Here is a 22,892-nt window from a genome sequence, read left to right as displayed (position 1 = left end):
GGATGTTGTTAAACGTGCGTCCAATCGTACACGCGTGTGCAACGTTGGCGCTAGAGTTACCAGAGCCCCGATACACCTTTCAAATTAGGACACTAACTTCTAATTCAGGACACAAATTAGAAATAAACGAAACTTAAGATTTCAAATTTGATTGTTGAAAATTGCATATATTATATATATAAGATATCTGTAAGATGAAATTGTTTTAAATGATTTAAGCCTTTTGCATATTGTTCACGCATTATTACATTTTATTCTTGTTCATGATGTTCCTCCAGAAAAATCACACATATGTATTAATATAATATATAATAATAAATATTTAACATTAAATACTTTAAAGCAATTTAAAGTTGTATTTTAAGCGAGAATATGAAGTCGATAAATGAAAAACAGAAGAATTTTCTTTATCGGACGCCATCGTGTTTACCACTGTTACGTCTTTCATTTTAATGGAGTTGCGTGTTTCATTATTTCTATCTAAAACTAGAATTATAAATAATTAAATGGAACGGCGTAGAATTAATTTATGCACTTAAGATATGCAAAAAATTCAGCTCGATAAAAATACTTACATGGTCAAATCTGAAGTGACTATGTATAAATTTTGGGAAACGGTAATCTATGCGCACACAATGATGAACTCCAGCGTCCATGCTGTGTACACGCAGTCTATGTACGTGTCCAGAACTGTGCACGTAGACGTCATTCCATTGTATATGAAACCCCATACACAGTCGAACGCTATTCTATTCTCGTGCATTCCGAGCCATGCGGGCACCACAGGGCTGCGTTTCCTGTGTTACTCGCTCTAGCCATCTCTTTACGCGCACGTAACGCATAAGCGCGTGTACGCGTGAAACACACGCATGATCCTGTCGTCGTAAACCTCGCGTTGATTGTGGAACTCACGTGACGACCACAAGAGAACCCAACGTCATATTGCACTGCGACTTCGATAGAAATGAACTATGCCACCGTGCACGCCTTGGTCGCTGCACTTCCGTTCGCAACACACATCCATTGTGACCAGCATGCTGGACATTCGTTCCACGATGTCTAATTCGAAACGTGGTTGAATTATTTCTCGTTACTCGATGCGGTATTATCATGCACAAATTATGGCGAATGACGTTCTCTTGACTTCGCTGATAATGTAAGGCCAATTTGACGTGCTTAGTTAATCCTTTCGTTAAGAATATACAAATACTCTCTTGACTACAGGATTATTTTCAAATGGTATATTATTAACATTTTTAAGTCAACATATTCTTTCTGTATATAACGACGCACGTGTATGGTACACTATTAGTTTATGTGATCAGCAATTTGGTTTAATTTAATTTGTGCCCGTGCTAATTCGGTCCGTAATATATGTAGTTTACTTTGTTGGTAATGTGGTATAGTCTTCCGGTATTGCAATTTACTATTTTGGTAATGTTGTGCGTGCCGGTTTTTGTTCATATTAACTTAGTTAGTAATATATTAATGAATTATACGATATACAATATACTATTATGTTGATGCATATGAAATGTCGTATTTGTAAATGAAACTTAATTCATACTAAATATTTTTAAAACATTGTATATTAATTCAAAATAGATTTTTTTCTTTTTTATTAATTTTCAGTGGATACTTTTATTTCGATGCAATAATATTCCGCATTAGTTGTACACTCAAAGGGTAGAAAATGATGATAAGATAGTTAATTTACTAACGCAAAATTCCCTTTCTTGAATTTTGCAAAGTAACTTTGAATTATTCTAATATTCACATAATCGTCTCCAAAATCGATTTCCAAAATTTACACTCGTATGAAAAAGTAACGTAAATATTCTTAGTATTTATGATTGTTGATAATGAGGTTTTAATATTTCTATTCTAAATATTTTTAGTATTTAATGTATGTGCCTTACAGTATATTTTTCCCTCTTTAATATAATTACAAATAATTATCAACAGAATTGAGTAAAATGAATGTTCCCCGCCTGGTCAATTAAAACATGGAAAAACGATATTTCATATGCACCAACTAAATAGTAACGTATAATATATTACTTCCCCTTCCAAGCATTTTTGCATTTTCTTGCAAAAAATTACGTGTGCAAATACTTAACTATCTTAACACTTTAATGCACCAATTCTTCAGACTAACAAGGAGAGCCAGGTTAGTGACCGCCTCCGATTCTTTTAAAATTCACAGGTTTGTAGAGTATTGAAAAATATTAAACATGTATTTTTTTATAGCTGTCCCTATTCACTTTAAAAGATGGAAACCAACCTTTGAAGTTGTTAAAATACGCATTTAACGTAAGGGATAAACAAGAGAGGCTGCGTGATGCAATTTTACAGTTTATTTTAAACTTTGCTGGTGGGTTTCTAAACACTTATATTGAAATATATAGGATAAAATATATAGAAGGAAGAAGAAGTGTACCTTTCTATTACCGTTAAATCTTTCCCTTTTCCTGCAATAGTTTTATACCAGATGCATTAATTAATTAGTACGTTTATTACATACTTTATTGATTAATACTGCTTTCGATTATGTTATTCTTCTTGAATTCAGATACCTTTAAAGTTATGATAAGTATTACATTCAAAATCTGGAATTTTGCAATATTTTGTTTAACAAAATTGTTTAAACAAATTCATTTTTCAAGTATAATTCCAGATCTGAAACCAGCGCCCTAAAAAATCTTAATAAGTAAAATCATTCCAAAATTTACTCCCTACATATTCCTAAACACTGATAGTATGGTATAGAGATGAAGTACACTTTTAAAAGCGGTTTTCAGCCTCCAATATAAATATCCGCCAAAAAGATAAAAAGCAGTCTTCTATTCTTTTATCCTCTATCTGTCTGTGAAGTTCGAATTCAATCAGAAAGTTACATCTCGCAGCATGCTTTGTTAGTCTATTTTAACGACTTCAGGGGTGGTTTCGATCCTTCAGCGTAAATACGGACAGCTATAAAAAAATTACGTGGTTTATATTTTTCGATATAAACTGTCTCTCCTTATAAGATTCACATAATCAAAAACGTGTAAGTAACGGACGATGTGATATACCCGATACGCTAATGAAAAGCCGAACTGTGAACGTGTAGCCAGGGTCGGTGTTAGGTGTGGGGAGGGGTCGCGATCGGGCAATTGTCCAGCGCGCTAGATTTGTAGGGGTTGCCTCAACCCAGTGTCTCTAGTATGCAAATATACCGATATTTTCTCATTGTCTCTTCCATGCTATGTAATTTAACCATTTTTACAATCTAACTGCAGATTCATCGTTTCATATGATTATCTTGTCTTTCTTTTTTTAATTTTAACCCCCGAATGGGCGCCACGATAACATTGGCCAGGGAGCCGATATTGCTAAAACCGTCACTGCGTGTAGCGTTATGTCACCGGGCAGTATCGGTCGATCGATCAACCGGTATTGACCAACAACGTATCGACGTGCCGCGCAGGTGCCTGGAAAAACGTGGGTGCCACCATCTCGTGGGTGGCTCGAAGGCCCGGATTTTTATTCACCTTTCGAAAATATAAAGTTTTCGTTGAGTGAGATCGCGTCGCCCACGTTATCGCAAGCGGTGAACAGCTGCGAGACACGGCCAATGAAAAGTTGGTTCCTTTCCCGCGTAGGACGACAGTCTTGGTTACGGCAACACGTGCATGATCGAGTCTGGTATTGAAACACATGCACAAAAATTTCTCTCCCTTATAAAGAATATAGTGAAACAATTGACAATTTCAGAGAGAACTATGGCGATCGCGTAGTTCTTTGTTTCTAATTCCCTTATCGGATAAGAACAGCAGCTATGTTGAATTGTTGGGGGAAAAGATGGTAACATGAATCATTTCTTGTAGTTTGAGGAAAATATGATCAAATTTGGACAAGGTATGAACGACCGACAAAAATTGTAGCTCGTAGATTTGAGATAATGTATCCTCGTTGTTTCCTATCGTGGAGATTCAACTATATTGAAACTATCCCTTCTTCACAAAACTTTATAAAAAATATGATTTTAGAAGTTGAAGTTGAGAATATAAAACACGCGTAGCAACTAGTTGATCTTCTTTTACAGATTCTGTATTTTAACATTACGGGAGCAGGTCACTGTAAAAGCACTTTTAAGAGAGGTATATTTAAAAAATTTCTATAAAGACACTTTATACAATACGATAAATTGTTTTCAAACCTTCAGAACATTGAGTAAATAAATAAACAATAAATAAATAAACCGGTCTCATAATGTCATTAACATGGCGTCTACAGCGCAAGTGAGCATTGTAAAATAAAAAACATTGGTAACTGTTTGACAGCTTTGTAACCACTGGGTATATCTGAAATAAAAAAAAACAAACATTTTCTTAAATTAGATATAGCCTCGCCAGGGCTCTAAAATAGTGATTACTTTAATATTCATTAAAATTTGGAATAATTACTCTTGAATTAGAAAGTAGTTATTTAAGTAATTCTTGATTACTTTGTTTTTAGTAATTATGCAATACTTTATTTTTAATTGCTGAGTAATTCAATTACTTTTTAATAATTACTTATAACTACCCAGAAAGTAATTAAAAGGTATTCCAAATCTAAGGTAGTTAACAAATAATTAGAACTACTTTTTTAATTACTTTCAAGTAGTTGCAGTTACATGGACAGTAATTGTTAAAAGTAATGATTAGTAATGATTAGTAATGACTAGTAATGATGAATAATAAAAAGAAACAATTTGTAAAAAATATTACAGTGCCTCCTTGATCCTTTAAATATGTGAATGATATTAGTTTTATCCGATAGCTATTAGAAGATACTAATTGTTATATTCATTTCAGTTCCCGACATATCGTAGCACTTACCAGAAAAATAAGAACCATATTATCACCCTCTCTGTTCTCGAATTAATTGAAGAGAAGAATGGTGGAGTATGAGTACACATATAATAAATTTCAATGTTTATGCTGTCCTAAGAATCCATTTATTGCAATGCCGGTAATATCATTGCGAACAAAACGTCGAGTATCCTAAATGTTGAGCTCTAGCGAGAATCAGTGTCATCGTTTTACTTTTCGAGGGAAGCACGGAAAGTCGTTTCAGATAAACGTAACAGGAATCGCTAAGTTACGGTTGAGATAAGAAACGGGAAACGGGGTTTAACGATTTCTTAGTTGCACGACACGTAGGGTAGATGATACAGTTATTGGGATTTTTAGGACGCTCTTCGAATTTTTGTCTCCTAACGTATTCAATAATGTTATTTTAACATCTTCTTTCTTAATGAAATTGTTACGAGATTTGTGCTCCTAAGAAATCTTCACTATGAAATAAAAATAAATTTCTTCTGTCAACAATAAACTATAAAATTCTATTTTATTTAAAAACAATAATTAGTATGTACCTTGACCACAGTAATTAGCACATACGAATAAAAGTGTAATACAGCAAAATAAAAATACATATTTTAAGAAAATGATGTAAATACGGTGAAACAGGTAAATAATAACAATAGTAAGTGATAATATTGTTGCGACAGTATGAAGATGTCGCATTACAGTTCCGAGTTACATCGTCGCGACGGTGTGAAAATGTTGCGACGATGTGAAGTTGCGGAAACGAGTTCCCGCGCTTCCGGTTGCCAGGAAGCGGCAAACTTTTAAAATAGAAGAGAGCGATTCGAGATCTTAAAGAGAGAAGACGTATCGCTACAAGTCTCTGAGTTTATCGTTGTGAATTATTGTTAAATCGTTAAAAGTTAAAGTTTGTTAATAAACGTTATATATAGTTTAACATGGATTCTCGTGTTTCAACCCTCCGGCGTAACAATATTAATAATTAAATCATTCATATAATGAATCGTGGACTAAAACTATATTTTCTTATTCATTCTTCTTTTTTTAAAAGGATTTTTATGCTTTCTCTTTTTTTGTACTTTTCTTTCCTCTCTCTTTTCTTCTTTCTTATCTGTCTAATACAAGAATTTTTTTTTGTTTCCCCTATTTAAAGGGTTATTATCGTAAGCTCCAAAAAAAAGAGTTTCTTAAAGAATTTCTATTTTACGTAACAAATTGTGAATTGTCAATGCTTGTATACGTAATAATACACATGCTAAACTAATAAATAACATTTTTTTTGTTCATTAAAAAAATTGTTTTCATGTGACATAAAAATAAAAAATAAATCTTTTTCTCTTGTGAGCGTACGATACCCATTATCCTTTAATTACCTATCAAAGTAAAAAAAATATGTTAATTGCGATACGAAAACTGTTGTCCACTCTTTTGTTTCCCCTTGACGCAAACAGAAAGAAAAGTATGCACAGACAATTCTTTTATTAATTTTATCGGAAATTAAATTACAAAAACTAAATGACAGGCCAATAACTACAATAAATATCATCAGATTCTAGAACCATTAATTAGCAGCCTCTTTCTCTATCGGAAACAAGACGCTAAATTGAAAAAAAAACTACTGATTTGGTTACAGATAATATAGTCCTAAAAAATCATAATGCAAAAAGTAACAATACGTTATTGACTGAATAAGTGATTTTTATCGAACAACTAAAATAACGTAAAATGTATTTCTTTCCTTTCCCATCTTACAGTTAAAGTCACATACTTGCGGTTTTTCTGATATACGCTATCTAATTCAAAAGTGCCAATAAATACCTGCAAATAATTGTATCATCTTCTCTACTATGGAAGGCAACACTTCTCTGCACGAGATGGTTCGCTAGATAATTATCTCTGTTAACTGTAGTAGGTGTAAAACACAGGGAACGTATTGGAATGGCATTGCATTACTATGCCGAACGCGGTGGTTTTGAACGCATGATGGCGCGCGAGACAAAGTCTTGCACCTTTACCTGTCGGACCCGTTCATTCTCTTCCTAGGCAGGTCCTAAAAAAAAACCTGTTTCCAGCACAGATGAATGCATTTTCGCTTTCTTTGTCAAAGATCGGTGTGGGTAGAGAAGATTTCGTGCGAAGCATCTACCTGTTTTTAATGAAGACATAATTTACATGCGCAAAACGTTCGAATCGTATGATCTATAACGCACCTGAAATATGTAGATTCCCAATTCAGGAAAAATATTATACTCTATTTACGCATCAATAACAACCATAGATTTTAAAATTTACTACAAATATGTCCATCCTCGGTAATCGTGCGCGATATTCTGTAAATATTTGATTGTTTCTAAAAAAGAAATTGCAGGGAATAACAATTAGTTTTATGTTACGCCGACAGAGGCGCCAATTCACAGTACGATGTTTGAAAGTAGAAATCTTACTTTCCCTAACTTAAATCGATGGATACGAAGCGGTAAACGTGGCGCCACACCGTGACGGAGCGCAGCAACGCAGGTTTCGTTTGGATGACTCGTAGCAGAGGGGAAAATGTCTCGCAGGTATATGGTTTGACGAAGCACGATGCGTGCGGGGTGCATGTGTGTGCGTATCGTGTGAATTTTCGCAGGTGGTGATTTTTGGTGCTGGACAGGACTCCAAGATACGCCGGTCGACAGACGGTAGTCGAAAAGAAGAGAGGCGAACTCGAGGCGCCGTGATCGCGGGGCGTATCCCAAAATCGTGGGGGAGAAACGGCCCTTGGTTTGCTCGAGTATTCTTCGCGATACTGTGCGTCGCGTTTTTTCGTATTCCGTGAGAGAATCGTGCGTGTGTACGACACGCAGTCGAGTGAAAACAAAGTTGGTAGGGAAGGGTGTATCAAGCTGAGGGAGATCGATTTGACACGACGACCACCGAGCTGATTCAGCTTTGTGAACGATGTCGGATCGTTTGGCAACGATTTACCAAGGAATCGCGAAAACGTCGATTTAAACGGTACACGCGAATAGTCTCTACGTAACGAGCACAAAATCTTTTTTTATTATCGTTGATCGCCTTGACGTGAATCACTGCCAATGTGCAACTCGGCCGACGCTTCTTACGTACAAAAGTTAGGTTATCTGCATCTCGGGGATGAACCTAGTGACGCCGGCGGTGCATCGGGTACCGGTAGGCTCACGGGATCACGACCTGAGGCCCAGGTACCCGTATCGAGAAGTATCGCCAACAGGAATGATGCCAGAGGACCTGGCAGACCAGTTGGTGCTATTGAAAGTTTCATCGAAGGCAACTCTGAGAGCTGTAGACAAGCATCAATGACCGACTATAAGTTGTATGAGCGTGAAAATATAATAGCTGCATCAAGGTTTGCTACGCCTAAACCTGTGGAGCAGATAAGCGCTCAACAACACCAACAACAGAATCAAAGTCGTATGAGTCATCAACAAGCACCAGTTTACGAAAACATTGATTATTATCCGCAGCAAAGTCAACCTCATCCTCCTTACTATCATCCAGTGGAGTCGAGAAAAAGCCCTAAGAGTAGTCCTAGGGGTTCCGTGGCAAGTGAATCCTATGAACCTACTTTTAGAAAAGCACAACCACAAGTACCTACTGGAAATCGATATCAATCGATATCGCCAGCTAAAGAATTGCCTCCATACGAAGCACCTCCTGTTTATGAGAATATTCAGGAGGTACACTTCACAGAGAATACGCAAAATAAACCTGGTCCTCAGGTTCCACCTAATTATTACCACCCAGCCACCATCAATGGAGGTGACTATGTTGTTATGACTGGAAAAGTAGGTCAAGCCCAAAATCAACGTGGTATGACACAAAATTTATCATATACGCAACAGAGAGGAAACAATATTCGTGGCCAAAGTTATGACGGTTCCAATTTACAACGTTCTGTCGATTCCTCTGGCTCAAGGTACTTACAAGGATCTTCTTCGTCATTGGATCACCAAGCTGGCAGAAGTGCTTACGTTCCACCATCAGAATTACAAACGCCAACCAGAAATTTTAGTTATAATTCCGAGCAACAACAACAACAACATTCTTCTAGGTCTGGACTTCCTTACCATAGCGAATCCCCACCAATACGTTTACCTCCAGAGCCGCATCATTATCGTGGTTCATTGGATAATTCGATAAGTGGACAACACGGATTTAGAGCAACAAACCATGTAGAAGGTGCACAGCAATTACAATATCGTCAGGATAGTCCTCAAAGTTATAAGCCATACATGGAGTCGACAACACGAACCACGGGTGCAAATATTGGCGGAGAGACCCAAGCCAGAAACTCACCTGTCTATGGTGTACGACAAGGTGAGCAATCTGCTTGCCGTAATCCTCCCTGTTACTCTCCAAGTAGGATATTACCACCAAACGAAAGGAACTACCATCATCAAGAATCTAGGTCGGACTTTCCTGCTAGAAATTCCCCAATTTATTCCTCTAACCGATCGACAGAACACTTAAGACTAAGTAATCTGCAGAATGATAGAAACTTCATTCAGGATGTACCTGATCCTTTTGAAGCAAAATCACCACCCATGTATTCACCCAATCGCAGTGATTCTTCCAGAATAATAGCTAACAATAATGGTGCGAGAGGCTCCCCAAAGACAAGTCCGACTCACAATCAAATACCATCCGATACTATTGCACAGAATGTCATTAATTCGCCAAGACATGTGTTATCTTCCTCGAACAATACTATTGGAAGTCCTCTTCGTGGTCAAGTACAAGCACCGGTAACTAGTGCTATAACTACTGCCACTGACTCTGATTCAAATATCCATGGTCCTAGAATTACTAGCCTTCCTCCGGGGGTGACTAGTGGTGTTGCTGGTCCAGTTTTTTTGAGTGCTGGGGTACCTGTATTACAAAGGCCATCAGAACCAGAACCAGAAGAAAGAAAGTCGGTTAGTCCACCAATGAAACCTACAGCTGGGAAGGGACTGCTTCCCTTCAATGTTATACCACCCAGGTCTTCGGTAAGGAATTCCTTTACACGTTAAAAGACAATCACTAACATTTCCATAACCCTAATCTATGTGTCCATGCTTTCGTGTCCGTAAAAGCCAGCCATAATGTAACGCGGTGCTCGCGTTAATTGGGTTAAGGGAACGCATCGCTGCTTTCGATTTGTTTTGTTTTGGCCGAGTGCCAAGCGTTGATCTATTTTGCATGCCGATATCATATCGAAAGAATGGTAACTGGTTTTTCATGTAACAGTTCCCAAATTTCATTGGGACGAATTATCGTTAAAATTGGGAATCTACAAAGCTCGAATAAATAGTTAAAATTGGGAAGAGAAATCGTAAATTCTCTACTTTTGAAATAATACACATGTTGGAATTTAATGCGAACTTACGAAAAAGCTTGCGTCGCTTTCCATACTTATACGATGATCTCACGGATGTCAACCACTATCGCTAATATTTTACATAACAACTGACCCATGTAACGATAAGATTAGTGGATATTCGAACGAAAATATTTAAAACAACTCCATACATGTTCTGCTTCTTAATCTACGTGGAATTTCGGAAAGTATTGGCACAGCGAGAGAGACTTGAACATTTCAGAATATCTTACAATTCGTGACGAGTTCTTTCTCCGAACTCGCGCTGAATCATAGGCTGTAAATTGTTCGCTCCTGACAGGCGCTGTATAGTTACCACACGATATTTTATTCATACGCTGTATGTATTTTTGCAAAAACCATATAATATTTCTTTTGCGTATATTCGTTCATTCTATTTTTATGTTGTTTTAACCGCATACCTATCCTGCATTTTTTTTCATGCGTTCCCGTGACGAAATCGCATCCCGATCCATGGCAACATCTGTTAATATTGATCGCAACGCAGGATGTGATTTATTTCTTGCAGGGACCCACCGAAGCGGAGAGAAAAATAGAAGAGTTAACGAGACAACTGGAAGAAGAAATGGAGAAGCAAGAAGAGGAAGGTGAATACTTCGGTAAGGAACGGTCATCTATCGAACAACTCGTGAACAGTCATCGAATATTTATGAAGATTTGCTTTGGTAACACTAAAACTATCGAGTACATGACATACGTTTTAAATAATTATTGCAAAAATTATAGCAAAAACATTGTCGATACTTGAGCAACATTTAAAAGGAGTTCGAAAACATGAATCAAATCGACTTGCTCGATAGTTTCAGTGTTAACGTTTGATACGCATTGATTACCAGTTATAACGTTCGTCGCTGATTCATCGATTACACGGCAACGACAAATGCCTGTTTCCAGGAGTTCCTGATAATTTGTTTTAAACAGATTGTCGCGTAATCCGTCGTTATTTAATTTCTGACACATTTCTGACAGTAATTTGAAATACTTCTGGTAGGAAATAAAAAAACCAGCTGGGTACCGTGCCAATTCCCACGGCACGAGTTCCCGGTAGACCGGTTTTGGAAAATGGAGTCGAGTTTCAGTGTGTCGCGAAACTTTTTAATACGACGTTTCGTTGACATTCACTCTCGGCCATTCGTTTCCACCTACGTGTCTTCGCACCTACTTGAAGCGTCACAAGTGTGTGCGTTAAGTCCGAATGTGTGTGTGCACGCATACCCTGCGATGTCTTTCCCTTCGAGAGAGTGTGTTTGCTTGCGAATTGTAAGGTAGTATTCACATTGGAGAGCCTCGATATCGATTTTATTCTGTCATCAATTATCTCTGGCTTGCACCTTATCGAGCAAGGGTACTCTGTCGAGGCGCGTATGGGACCATCGAGTTGACAGCAGCACCCAATATCGATGATAGTCGGAGGAAAACTGTTCACAACGACATTTTACGTCGATACCGAAACTTTCAAAGAGGTTTGACTGTGTCAGACTTGCGATGACATACCAGTCATTGTTATGATTTCGTAAACAACCGAACTCTAAGATTACACAATCGCAAAGCACTTATCATATCGGTTCAGGTGAACGAATTCGATCCAAATTACTTTCTTTGTTTCCATAACCGACGTTGCCCTTTTAGGAGCGTATATTTGTAAAATAATTCGCTTGCACCCGCACCAATCGGATGTTACTTGAACGTAACACTGGTAATAAGGTACTGAGAGACCGCACGAGCAGAGAGAAACATCAAGCCAAGCGAGCCAACGCCAGCCGAGAAGTGGTTGGCGTTTAGGCTCGCCTAGTGTTCCTCTTCGTTTTTCTGCATGAGTTCTATTCTTCGTGTAACGTCCTGTACACGGCGAACTGCCGTGGCCAGGTCGCGCTCGCTGCGGTAACTAATCTCGTTATAGATAGACCAGTCCGACTCGTTGGCGGCTTCTAGTTCGAACAGGACAGTCCTAGCGAAACCAAGTCGTTAAATCGAAACTACAAGTGTCACGATCGGCGAATGAAGGATAAAGGATTCCTACGGAAGGGATGGCAGGGTCTGTCTTACCTATAGAGAGTTGTGAGTTCGTTTCAACCGGCTGGTTCCCTTGTATCGTGTTATTCGTTCGCGTTCTGACAGTTATTGACCCTGAAGAGCGGATAGTATTGTCGGATGTCGATGAGGGTATTTTTAAACCTTCCCAATGGATCTCTGCTATCGTAGCCGTGTACATTTGCAACCGTCGTTGACAAAGCATTCTCTTGATGCTCGAATAGCGATTGCGAGAGCTTAGACAGTAATTACAAAAACTATAATATATATCGCAATTTGTAATTATAAGAGATGTTTTTTAACGTTTCACCGCAGGTATTTGTCACACATGCGGTGAAAAAGTTACTGGCGCAGGTCAGGCTTGCCAAGCCATGGGTAACCTTTACCACACGAATTGCTTTATATGCTGTTCCTGTGGAAGGGCATTGCGCGGTAAAGCGTTTTATAATGTACATGGAAGGGTTTACTGCGAGGAAGATTACTTGGTACGTATAACAATAATTGAGGTGAGTACATCAACGAGATGATGACGCAGCTCACGCAAATGTTTTATTTGCAGTACTCTGGCTTCCAACAGACAGCCGAGAAATGCGCGATCTGCGGTCACCTGATCATGGAAATGGTAATTAAATGGAGAACGTTAACGCGGATGACTAATGTTCGAACGCTATTAATAATAAGATTTTTTTTCATGCAGATATTACAAGCGATGGGCAAATCTTATCATCCAGGATGCTTTCGATGTTGCGTCTGTAACGAATGTCTTGATGGTGTTCCTTTCACGGTCGATGTTGATAATAAAATTTATTGCGTTAATGATTACCATAGAATGTTCGCCCCTAAATGTGCTTCTTGCGGAAAGGGAATCACTCCAGTTGAGGTAAGTTGCCTTCAGTATGTCAACTATTATGATATGATATCATAGAGCGAATTGTAACTTTTCTTGACGCTATTCACTTTCCAGGGTACCGAGGAGACTGTGAGGGTTGTTTCCATGGATAAAGATTTTCACGTGGATTGTTACGTTTGCGAGGATTGTGGTATGCAATTAACCGACGAACCGGACAAACGATGCTACCCACTCGATGGTAGGCTTATGTGTCGTGCGTGCCACATCCAACGCATATCCCACATGCAACCTAGGGCACCGCAGCCAGTATCAGCTAGCTATCAATTTATGGGATAAGTTAGGCGAGTTCCATTATCTAAGCATTTCGCCGAATATTTAGAAGTGAACTATGCACGTATCGGTCATCCGTTAATTGACCGAACGAAGCTTTGATTACCGCGGTGAAACTAACTTGTCCATTGGTTTATACGGTATAAATTAATAGAAAAGACAGGTACCGATTTACATTCTAATCAATCAGCGTCTGCGAAAGTTATAGCTTTATTGTTCCTCTAAATGAGAGGTTAGGATAATATACCAAGACTGGATATTTACAGAACCGAAATACTTACACTGCCCATCGGGATCATCTCTAGATTATTCAGGTCTAATTAATATCATGATCGATCGATGATCTATTTGATATTTTTAGCAATATATTGTCGCTATTTGTGACAAGTTTCCATTGACAGCTACTAATATAGGTAAGTGGTATATTTAATATATGTGGTCTTATTTATTTGTCCAAGGTACTGCACGCGAACGCGGTGGCCTCGTTAGGATGAGCGAGTTGCGTAGGCAACTGTGATATATTAGCATAATAATGTCATTAAGAAATAATTCCTTTACTTTAATTTATGTACATAAAATATATATGTATACATAATCATAATGCTGTGACGTGTCCACTGCGACAAAGGTCGACAGTAGTATATGGATCTCAACAATCGAGACCTAAGATTTCTGGATACGTTCGATACCGAAATTTTATGATGATAGTACATCGTAACATACGCGATGTATCATATTTGCTAACAGTATTTATTATGACAATATACTGGGTATCGGTCATTAGTACGAAAACATTCGAAACACTCTTGAGATTTATCGATATTGCTCAGGAATTAACGAAATGATTCACAATTATACGAATGTTATCGCTGAAGCTCAAAATTATGAGAATCACGTGCTTGAACGAATAGAGATATCAAATAAAATTTGGTGCATTATCGTGAATAATTTTACGGCGTTACAACGCACAATTTGTGCTGCCAACAAATTTGCTACATGTCAAGGTTAATCAATATCTATGTGACTAGGTTAGGTTTAAGCTGCGAGTATTGTAGATAAAAAGTACAATTTTATTTAAATGTATGCACGGTATGTAAAAGAAAACGGCCGTTCAATAAAGAAGAATATACCTGACCAACGTTAATTTGTATTAATTCATTCGTAAGGTAAAAAGGAGACACAAAGGGAACTTCGTTGGTATAATATTTTACAAGTAATTTTTATCATAATACAATAATATTATACATTTACAAGAGGCATTGCACATCCATTCGTACATTTCCGTTTCGAGTTTTATGAAAATCGAAACATCAAATTCAGTTAAAAATTAGTCAATTCTGTTCCATACCCGCTACGTTTTCGGAGGTTCCGCTTTAAATGCCGTCTTGTGTGTATGCGTAGATTTATTTGATTCTGCTGTCTATAACATGTTAAAACAACATATTTTATAAATATTAATATAGTAGATTAAAGATCTAAGGAAAACATATAAAATGATAGAAATGTTGAAAGAATTCTAATTTTTGACAATATAATAAAACCTACACAGAGCTTCGTACGCAGGCTATATCATGTATGCATGTAAGAAGGACAACACAAATATTTCGGATAAATAACAATGTCAATACTTTATTCGTTTAATCTCAATTAAGAGTACTTTGTAGAGTAATACCTTGGATATCAATTGATGTTTACCAAATGGTAAAGGTTTAACAATTCCTAATTTGATGAGCCGTTTGATAGCCATTGTTGTAAGTCCTATATATTACATATTCAGGTTATTATTAAAATAATAACTGCCAAATTTTTATAAGACCATAGCTAGATGATCACTTCTATTTAATTACCTAGTGTAACAGTATATCTGAGAGGTGTAAATATTTTGTATAGGGCATACGTTAAAGCCCAAATTCCTGCACCAGAGTTTTGCATAATGTCTAAATATTTCTGACTAAATTTCATAAGTTCCATCAAGTGTACAACATCCACACCACTGAAAACATATATGCAGAATAGCATGATACTCCAAATTATGGTGATAATTCTATAAAATTTAATGCTTATGCCTACTTCTTAATTGCTGCATAAAATATAGCAACCCAACCTATAGAAGTAACTACATGCACTGGTACTAAGATGTGCCAATAATCCTTGGTCATCTGTTTCATCTTTGCAAATAGGGATAACTTTTTTGGTGATTCTGATTGTATGCCTTCTTTCGAAGTTTGTTTCGAGTCACAGTAACGTGCCATTGAAACACCATTTTTGAAGCTATTATACCTAAATGGTAGTTGATGCGAGGCAATGTGATTAAAAATTGGAACATAGTTGCAAGACAAGTTCCCGTACCGCGGATACCTTTCTGTAATTTAACAAATTGCAGTAATACCTAAGCTTGGTATAATGTCAAAAGCAATGTCGACGTAACCTCACTTTCACATACCGGTAATTTTGAATTTCCAGCGCTTTGGATCTGTGCACTGAATAAAACGTACTGATTCCAACAAATTTTTAGTCGCAAACGTTGGGCCAAGCCCTAAAGTGGTGGCGAATCTCGTACTTCGACAAAGAATCACTTCCATTTTCAAAAATGACCGCTGTTATTTCTAACCAATAACTATCACGTTTAGTATGTTGAATTTTGACGTACTAAAATTTTGACACCTTGAACGGCTTACGTTTATGAATACACATTTGTCAGATCACACAGAATAACGTTTCCGTCTTAGCAATGTTGGTGTAAGCCAATATTACAAAAATTACGTAAATTATTCACAAAGCTCACATTTCTCACATCATACTCTATGAAAGTACGTGCGGATACTAATTGAAGGAAAAGTAGCGCCATCTATCAAAGGTCGATATACATGTAGGCAGCGGCAAAGATCAAAGACAAATCTTGATGGTAAGATGGCGAATCGCTGTTGGATCAATTATAGCATAAATAAAACACATTTCGTACGGTTCATGAGTAAATTTAATATATAACGTTACTTCAATTGTACAATAAATACATAAATATTAAATATCTCCTTTTCTCATCACCGATGGCGAAACCGTTGTGTTTCAATATGATGCTTGTCCATTTCACGGACTTACGAGGTATTTACATATACTTTAATTTATGTACAAAAATATATTAGTCTGCATTTTATTTACGATTTTCATTACGATCTATTTTTGTTAGATCGTAATTTGCGTAGCTGTTACAATCAATGGTAGAAACAAGAACGAGGTGACTTTTTGTGCACCATTTTGATACCAATGGAAAAACAACGCTGAAACAAGTCGAAGAAAACCTGTACTCGCAAGATATTATTAGTGCGTTTCACAACCCGCGCCCTAAATGAAACGATCGATATTATTTTTACACTCACCCGTGTCTTCGCGATTCGTGATCCAACCGACAACTGGTTCCATTTCGTTTTGCCGTTTCAACCATTGATTCAACGGCTCGAAGTACCTCAACATAGCACCAGCGTCCATTCTATTTGTTCTGCCTCTTGTCATTTGTCGCACAACGTCTTTCCATGGTCTGGAGGAACCCATTGATAATACATCGCTAAAAATCAGAAATAATGAAACAAATAGACAATGGTACTTTTTTAACCAGTATACGAGGTATTTCGACAATGGTACTACAACGGAGCAGTGATCCCTCATGAAAAAATAAGTCGAAAGTGCTGGATAAATTGTTTCTGTATAACCATGATGCTGCATACACAATTTCACTATTCGAACGAAATTATTATATACTCCTTGTAGTATATCATTTGTCCTTTTTAATTTTTCAGAGACCAAATAATGTTTATTTTAATTCTTTAACACTTTTGTTGTATTTGGAATATACCCTTAATTTAATAAAATTCCGTAAATAAAAATCAAGGGAGGCTAAATCTGGCTAATCAATACAATTCAGTATTCATATTAAATTGAATTCTGTATCATATTCTGCATTGTATTCTGCAATTTCTACTTATTTTTTTATAAAGACTCACTCACTGCTCGGTTGTATTACCGTTGCCGGAACAGCCTATATAACAATTAATTATAGTAGCATATTTACATACGAGAGCAATCTGCCAGCCTCCCGTGATCTATAAAAATCGCAAGTATATAGATCACCAGTGTGACCTGCTATTTCACACAGAGATTCGAATAACTGGAACTGTAACACGACACCCACGAAGTACCTGAGAGTTATTAAAATAGTTTCGTTTTTGTAAATACAACTGTGACAGTCATTATTTTTTGCAAATCTTATGTGGCTGTTTCATTGTACTTAGCATAAGGAGCGTCCGCAGGAATATGATACTTCGAGGCTGGATCGAAGTCCCTTTCCGACCTTGGCACCGGTGGAACAATTCCTTGATACTGTAGTCTCAACTCCCACCACTTATTTGTCATATCCGCAACACCATGGTTGAAGACGTGCCACCTCCACTTTCAACATCAAATGAATTATACAGGGTGAGTCTTATAACGTGACGACCTCAAATAACTCGTAACGTATTCGTTGTACAACAAAATGTTTCAAACGAAAGTTACATGGTATCTAGGGGGACATACACTGCTGTAATCTGTTTTTCATTACCTTAATTTTTTATTAAGATATTAGGGTTACCTTCAGTTTTTTCAATGGAATGTCTAATATTTTTTTTCGAATTCGGATAAATCATCAAATTATGCGTAAAAAAAGTATTACATAAAGTAGGACTTCAGATGAATAATTACCGAGATATCTTCAAATCAATAATCTTCTATTAGGAAATACGCTTAGTCAACGTGATTTTGAGCACGATTTTATTCACGTCGGTAGGTCATGTCTGTAAATAAGTTCCCTGTTAAATATTAATAATCATCAACACGAAATGCCTATTTAGTATCTCGGTAAGCGTTAAAGTCGTATTGAGAAAAGTGCTACATTTTTATTACGATGTTCTGTAACAGTGAAACAACATTATAATAATTGTTTATGGTGCGTGTGAAGAAAATGCTATAAAAGCTAAGATTTTGTACCAAGCTAAGTATCCTGATCGAAATCAGCCATCGCATTCTACCTTTTTAAGGCTTAGTCGAAGACTCAAAGAACATGGCAATTTTAATGTACAAAAACGTAAAAAAAAATATACATGTTGAATTGAGTAACCTCCTTCTTTTCGAAGTCGGTTAAAAAGGTATCACAAAGTTGTGAATAATGAAGGATGTCGTACTCCAACCTTAGCAGCTATTGCCCATAAACTTCTTTTATAAATATCTCAGTAATTTTTCATTTAAAGTCCCACTTTATGTAATACTTTTTTTACGCATAATTTGATGATTTATCCGAATTCGAAAAAAAATATTAGACATTCCATTGAAAAAACTGAAGGTAACCCTAATATCTCAATAAAAAATTAAGGTAATGAAAAACAGATTACAGCAGTGTATGTCCCCCTAGATACCATGTAACTTTCGTTTGAAACATTTTGTCGTACAACAAATACCTTACGATTTATTTGAGGTCGTCGCGTTATAAGACTTACTCTGTATACAGAATTTAGAACTAAAGTCTATCATTATAATCGCTAATGAAATGTGCAAAACCTCGTCAACTATGTACGCGAACGGTATGTAGGCGACTTTGCGAAGGGCCATCAACATCAAGAAATTTATGCTGCTCCCGTAGTCATCCGTAGAGTTGTCGTGTAATTTGATTTTACTCAAATGTTGTGGCGTGAAGACGGAGAGCTCAATGGCATCGCTCACTGCTTCGAAGAATCCTAAATTCACGAGTAGAAAGTCAGCATTTCTTTGTTTACGTGAATAATAATTCTTCTTATCACCTGGAATCGCTTCGTTTCGAAACAATAGCGGTTGATCTCTATACTGCAGGTAATATTGCAAACGCGCAATCTCGTGATGAGTCGATAACAAGTCGTCCATCGTGACCCTCGTACATTGCTTTATCCTATGAAATATCCATGTGTAGTGTACCAAGCAATTTCTCAGCGGATAGTGATTACCTGTAGTCGATTCTGTTGCAGAAGTCCCACGCGCTGGGTGTACACTTCACTTCTCTCTCGATAGGTTTCTCGAACATCGAGAACCTCCAGAATTCAGGCGGCATCGGCTTCATTCCCAGTGATGTGAAGAACTCTTCTGCTATTTGGAACATCCTAAAATATTTTCACATTTCACAGTTTGTGTATAATTGAAGTAATGAAATCAGAGCACTAAGTGGACACGACAATGTATATACATTTTTTTTACAAATCGATGTTCTTTGATGCATTTTTCACATGGTCAAATTTTGAGAAATAAATTTTAAAAATTTTGAATAAAATGAAAGTAAAATGAAAAAAATCAAATCTTTTTTTAATTTCATAAATAAATGCTTCAAATTCTTAGTACAACTAAAATTTTTAATGTGTTTTTCTCAAAACTACTTGTTTCAAATTCGCGAGAAGCATAACTCAACAAATTTGATAAATGGCTACATCTTCCTAATTAAATTCAACCAATGATACAACTCCGACCCTACTAAATAAAAGACTACAAGTGGCAATAACAAGATTGGGAATTGGCCACACAAATCTAACCCATTGTTACAAAATAACGAAATCATAGCCACCATCATGCACCTTTTGTGACAAACCTCTCACAGTTAAACTTTTAATTGAAGAATGTCAAGGAATGCAGCACGATCGAGTAGAATTCAAACTTTTAAATAATATACAGACGATTCTCAACAATAGAAACGAATTTCTCAAACTAGTAGATATATTAACGAAATATGAAATAATGAATAAATTGTAATTGAATTGTAGATATTAACGTGGTCACTAATAACCATGTAGTTGATGTGGCCTTAAAGAAAGTAGATAAAACAAAAAAAAATTCATCATATAATATCTTTATAAAGAATTTCTGAAAATACCTCTTTTTTTAGGACCGTTAAAGTTATGTGTTACAGTTTTACATCTAAACCTTTTAAGCGCCGTGGCGTTTTTTAAGAGTGTTTAGATATACTGTGTCGCTAGAATGACACAACGATGAGTGCACTTGTCATTCACAACTAAAAAATTACCTCAAGGGCGTGAAGCCTTGGATCATCATGTCCAAAGTGACATCAAATTTTCTACTCGCTGGGAATGGTTGCACCACGTCAAAGAGGTTTTCCCAGTTCTGGGCCCACATGTTTCCTAAAGTGTGCGCTGGAAGAGGTCCATCCCTTCTTATCTTATCGCCATACCTTTCGAACAATTTCGTCCTTACATAGGTGAACAGATTCTTGTAAAGATGCATCACGGACGACATTACGTCCGCGGTATTCTGCTGAAAGAACTCGTCTTCGAAAAGTTCCCTCATTTGATCACCCGCATCTTCGAATCCTGAAGAAGTCATATCGTTCATCAAATTGTTCAAAATGTGTGCATTACTGGAAAAATTCATCGCGTCATCCTCGAATCCACTTACTGTTTATGCATCTTATACATACATGACTGACAAATCGATATCCAACTTATGTTAAGCCAGATATCGAGCTGTATATCTATTCTTAGTATAAATAGTTTCATTATATTTATAGAGAATCAAAATTTCTTTATAGAAAAATATAACAAAATATGGGGAATTGTTGAGATTAAGTTTATCTAATATTTTGAAAATCTGCAGTAGATCATTTATCTGACCTCTTCCTTTTATCTTAGTTCATTTGACGAATTCAATAAAACAATATAACTTTACGTGACTTAATAATAGTCATTGATTGAACAATATTTATAACCTCAGTCCTAATAGTAGCTGAAGTATAAATAACAGCATGTTAAATGTTCGAATGGCGCAACAAATATTTCCAATAGTGTATATAATTACACATTTTGATTTACCATTTAATCTAGCCGCTTGATTCGCGAGTTGAACATATCTCATGTATTTGTTTTTAAGCTGTGGCCCAGTGGCTTCGTGCCAAGCGTGCCAGTAGTATAACAATTCATCGTAGTCCTTCGACCGCGCCATTATCTTCCCTGCGTCTGCGAAGTATGCGAATAGTTATACGCCACTCGTAACTTATTAATTACAAGTAACTATAAACTAACCGTGGTCCAAACTTAAATCACAATTTGCACCTATGGTCCTGTAGGGGCACAATCTTGTTCTCGCGTATATTTCTTTCATCTCGACGAGCAGACTGTGCAGCTAAAAATTAGCTACGTTTTCAGCGCCGCCGTTGTTTGGTCGATGCAAGCAGATTTTAAAGAAATATTTACCTCGTTAAATTTATCGTCAGTCAGGGAATTTCGGCCTTTAACAGCAATCATCTTGAGCTCCCTTCTTGCAAGGGGATCTGGTATTCGGCTCCAAGCAAAGCTGACAGCTTTGCGCCAAGAGATTCTATCGAATTTTAACTTCAACGACTGTTCGTCTAACTACCGAAACCAACGTCGATGCGATCATTCAACGAAGACCATTCGTTTAATATATAAAAGATAATAATCTTAGATGTGTTTACCATTCGTCGTCGATTGACTTCGGTGACGTTCGTAGCAAAGTTCCACTGTGCTGTCGTAACTCTTGTGCACATCGCGGAAGCTTCGCTGTCGTACTCTCTGAGGAACTGTAGAGCGTCTCCTAAGTTCACGTTCATACCCTCGAGAAATTATAAATTATATAGGTTTTTACCAAGGACGTTCTCGATCAGACATCCAGATGATTAAGAAATTAAATATCCATCGCTTATTGCACCTTTAAGGCGATATACGCAGTTGTCATAAACAAATTCAAGAATTTTTTTAAAAATTTAAATACATATTTTAATTCAGAACAAATCGTAATTGTACATTGCAAGTATTGAACTTAATACATGTATATAATTCAGCAGTCTCCTTAAATGCACAAGTTTCTCTACGATAAATGGACAGTAACATGATCCGGGATCGGATATCTCGATGAGACAATGCTAATGCAACGATCAAACTTTTTTTATTATTACAGTTTTTGTTGTAAAACTGTTACCATTGTATTCCTGACATTTTTTCGGGGTATCTGAGAGACATACAGAGTGTCCCAGCCTAAGTGATACGGAGCTCTAACTCCAAAACTATCGGCCGAATGGAAAATTTCAAATATGGAAATTGCATGGTAAAATGGGGCCCATGTTTCAGCAAGAAGGAATTTTTGTTAATTTTGTTATTTAACGAGATATGATGGTCAAGTTTCGTTTTTCAAATGGAACTATATATTTTTTTTAATACCATGCGATAGTACTTTTCAAGACGAATTCATTAAGCTTTAGTGTATTTACCCGATTTTTAGCAGTTTTCGAGCTATAACGCTTCAAAGTTTGCTAATTTTCAAGGAGAAAACTCGATCCCATTGATGCAGTAAGCACCAGCGGTTCTTGAAATTGATACGGGGGGTCTCGTTTGGGATTCTCGGCCCA

General features: G+C 36.8%; 4 protein-coding genes and 2 long non-coding RNA genes across 7 annotated transcripts in view; 1 reads left to right on the top strand and 5 right to left on the bottom strand.

Annotated features, from left to right (window-relative positions):
* Positions 1-247: 247 nt before the first annotated feature.
* LOC128894323 (uncharacterized) lies at positions 248-3,085 on the bottom strand. Its single transcript, XR_008461511.1, has 4 exons — positions 2,989-3,085; positions 2,121-2,190; positions 576-1,059; positions 248-486 (listed from the first exon to the last, which is right to left on the bottom strand). It is a non-coding gene; the product is annotated as an uncharacterized LOC128894323 (long non-coding RNA).
* A 444-nt stretch (positions 3,086-3,529) lies between these two features.
* On the bottom strand, positions 3,530-7,163 carry LOC128893696 (uncharacterized). The gene is given in 6 exon segments (XM_054154851.1): positions 3,530-3,653; positions 6,675-6,759; positions 6,820-6,877; positions 6,879-6,906; positions 7,003-7,055; positions 7,149-7,163. Coding segments are annotated over 6 exon segments (363 nt in total).
* Positions 7,164-7,374: 211 nt separating this feature from the next.
* LOC128894216 (LIM domain-containing protein jub) lies at positions 7,375-14,517 on the top strand. The gene is made up of 6 exons (XM_054155815.1): positions 7,375-9,865; positions 10,766-10,856; positions 12,604-12,773; positions 12,848-12,910; positions 12,986-13,168; positions 13,253-14,517. The coding sequence occupies exons 1-6, from the start codon at positions 7,934-7,936 to the stop codon at positions 13,472-13,474; spliced, it is 2,661 nt and encodes an 886-aa protein (XP_054011790.1). The 5' UTR covers positions 7,375-7,933; the 3' UTR covers positions 13,475-14,517.
* On the bottom strand, positions 9,610-10,571 carry LOC128894315 (uncharacterized). Its single transcript, XR_008461504.1, has 3 exons — positions 10,246-10,571; positions 9,817-10,149; positions 9,610-9,746 (listed from the first exon to the last, which is right to left on the bottom strand). It is a non-coding gene; the product is annotated as an uncharacterized LOC128894315 (long non-coding RNA).
* A 151-nt stretch (positions 14,518-14,668) lies between the features above and the next one.
* Positions 14,669-16,290, bottom strand: LOC128894282 (uncharacterized protein C18orf19 homolog A). 2 transcript variants are annotated; one of them, XM_054155939.1, is made up of 6 exons: positions 15,912-16,290; positions 15,539-15,830; positions 15,316-15,461; positions 15,141-15,226; positions 15,014-15,032; positions 14,669-14,888 (listed from the first exon to the last, which is right to left on the bottom strand). In XM_054155939.1, exons 1-6 carry the CDS (start codon positions 16,048-16,050, stop codon positions 14,872-14,874), a joined length of 699 nt encoding a protein of 232 aa, XP_054011914.1. In that variant the 5' UTR covers positions 16,051-16,290; the 3' UTR covers positions 14,669-14,871. The 2 variants fall into 2 exon arrangements, with proteins under 2 accessions (XP_054011914.1, XP_054011913.1); XM_054155938.1 differs by lacking the exon at positions 15,014-15,032.
* Positions 16,291-16,438: 148 nt separating this feature from the next.
* The window catches only part of LOC128894233 (angiotensin-converting enzyme-like), a 7,846-nt gene continuing 1,392 nt past the window's right edge, over positions 16,439-22,892 (bottom strand). Inside the window, exons 2-13 of the mRNA XM_054155841.1 lie at positions 21,963-22,100; positions 21,721-21,879; positions 21,550-21,649; positions 21,340-21,483; positions 20,538-20,841; positions 19,474-19,626; positions 19,294-19,418; positions 19,055-19,230; positions 17,751-17,911; positions 17,539-17,661; positions 16,846-17,030; positions 16,439-16,746 (exon numbers count right to left, since the gene is read on the bottom strand). Coding sequence (XP_054011816.1) covers positions 16,652-16,746; positions 16,846-17,030; positions 17,539-17,661; positions 17,751-17,911; positions 19,055-19,230; positions 19,294-19,418; positions 19,474-19,626; positions 20,538-20,841; positions 21,340-21,483; positions 21,550-21,649; positions 21,721-21,879; positions 21,963-22,100 — 1,863 coding nt within the window. The 3' untranslated portion in view covers positions 16,439-16,651. The remainder of the gene's footprint in view (positions 16,747-16,845; positions 17,031-17,538; positions 17,662-17,750; positions 17,912-19,054; positions 19,231-19,293; positions 19,419-19,473; positions 19,627-20,537; positions 20,842-21,339; positions 21,484-21,549; positions 21,650-21,720; positions 21,880-21,962; positions 22,101-22,892) is intronic.

This window comes from Hylaeus anthracinus, unplaced genomic scaffold (assembly GCF_026225885.1).
Source record: "Hylaeus anthracinus isolate JK02 unplaced genomic scaffold, UHH_iyHylAnth1.0_haploid 3, whole genome shotgun sequence".
In the NCBI taxonomy this organism is placed as follows: Eukaryota; Metazoa; Arthropoda; class Insecta; order Hymenoptera; family Colletidae; genus Hylaeus; species Hylaeus anthracinus.
The sequence above is the reverse complement of the archived record's forward strand: the minus strand, read 5'-3'. Positions and strand labels throughout refer to the sequence as shown.

Bases quoted from the DNA above. Each gene is read 5' to 3' on its own strand.
- LOC128894216 (XM_054155815.1), top strand. From the start codon at position 7,934: ATGTGCAACTCGGCCGACGCTTCTTACGTACAAAAGTTAGGTTATCTG. The intron at 10,857-12,603 runs GTAAGGAACGGT...GTTTCACCGCAG, and splicing joins AGAGGAAGGTGAATACTTCG to GTATTTGTCACACATGCGGT. The intron at 12,774-12,847 runs GTACGTATAACA...TTTTATTTGCAG, and splicing joins ACTGCGAGGAAGATTACTTG to TACTCTGGCTTCCAACAGAC.
- LOC128894282 (XM_054155938.1), bottom strand. From the start codon at position 16,050: ATGGAAGTGATTCTTTGTCGAAGTACGAGATTCGCCACCACTTTAGGG. The intron at 15,227-15,315 runs GTAATTAAATAG...TGTAATATATAG, and splicing joins CAGATATACTGTTACACTAG to GACTTACAACAATGGCTATC. The intron at 14,889-15,140 runs GTATTACTCTAC...AACATGTTATAG, and splicing joins AACATCAATTGATATCCAAG to ACAGCAGAATCAAATAAATC.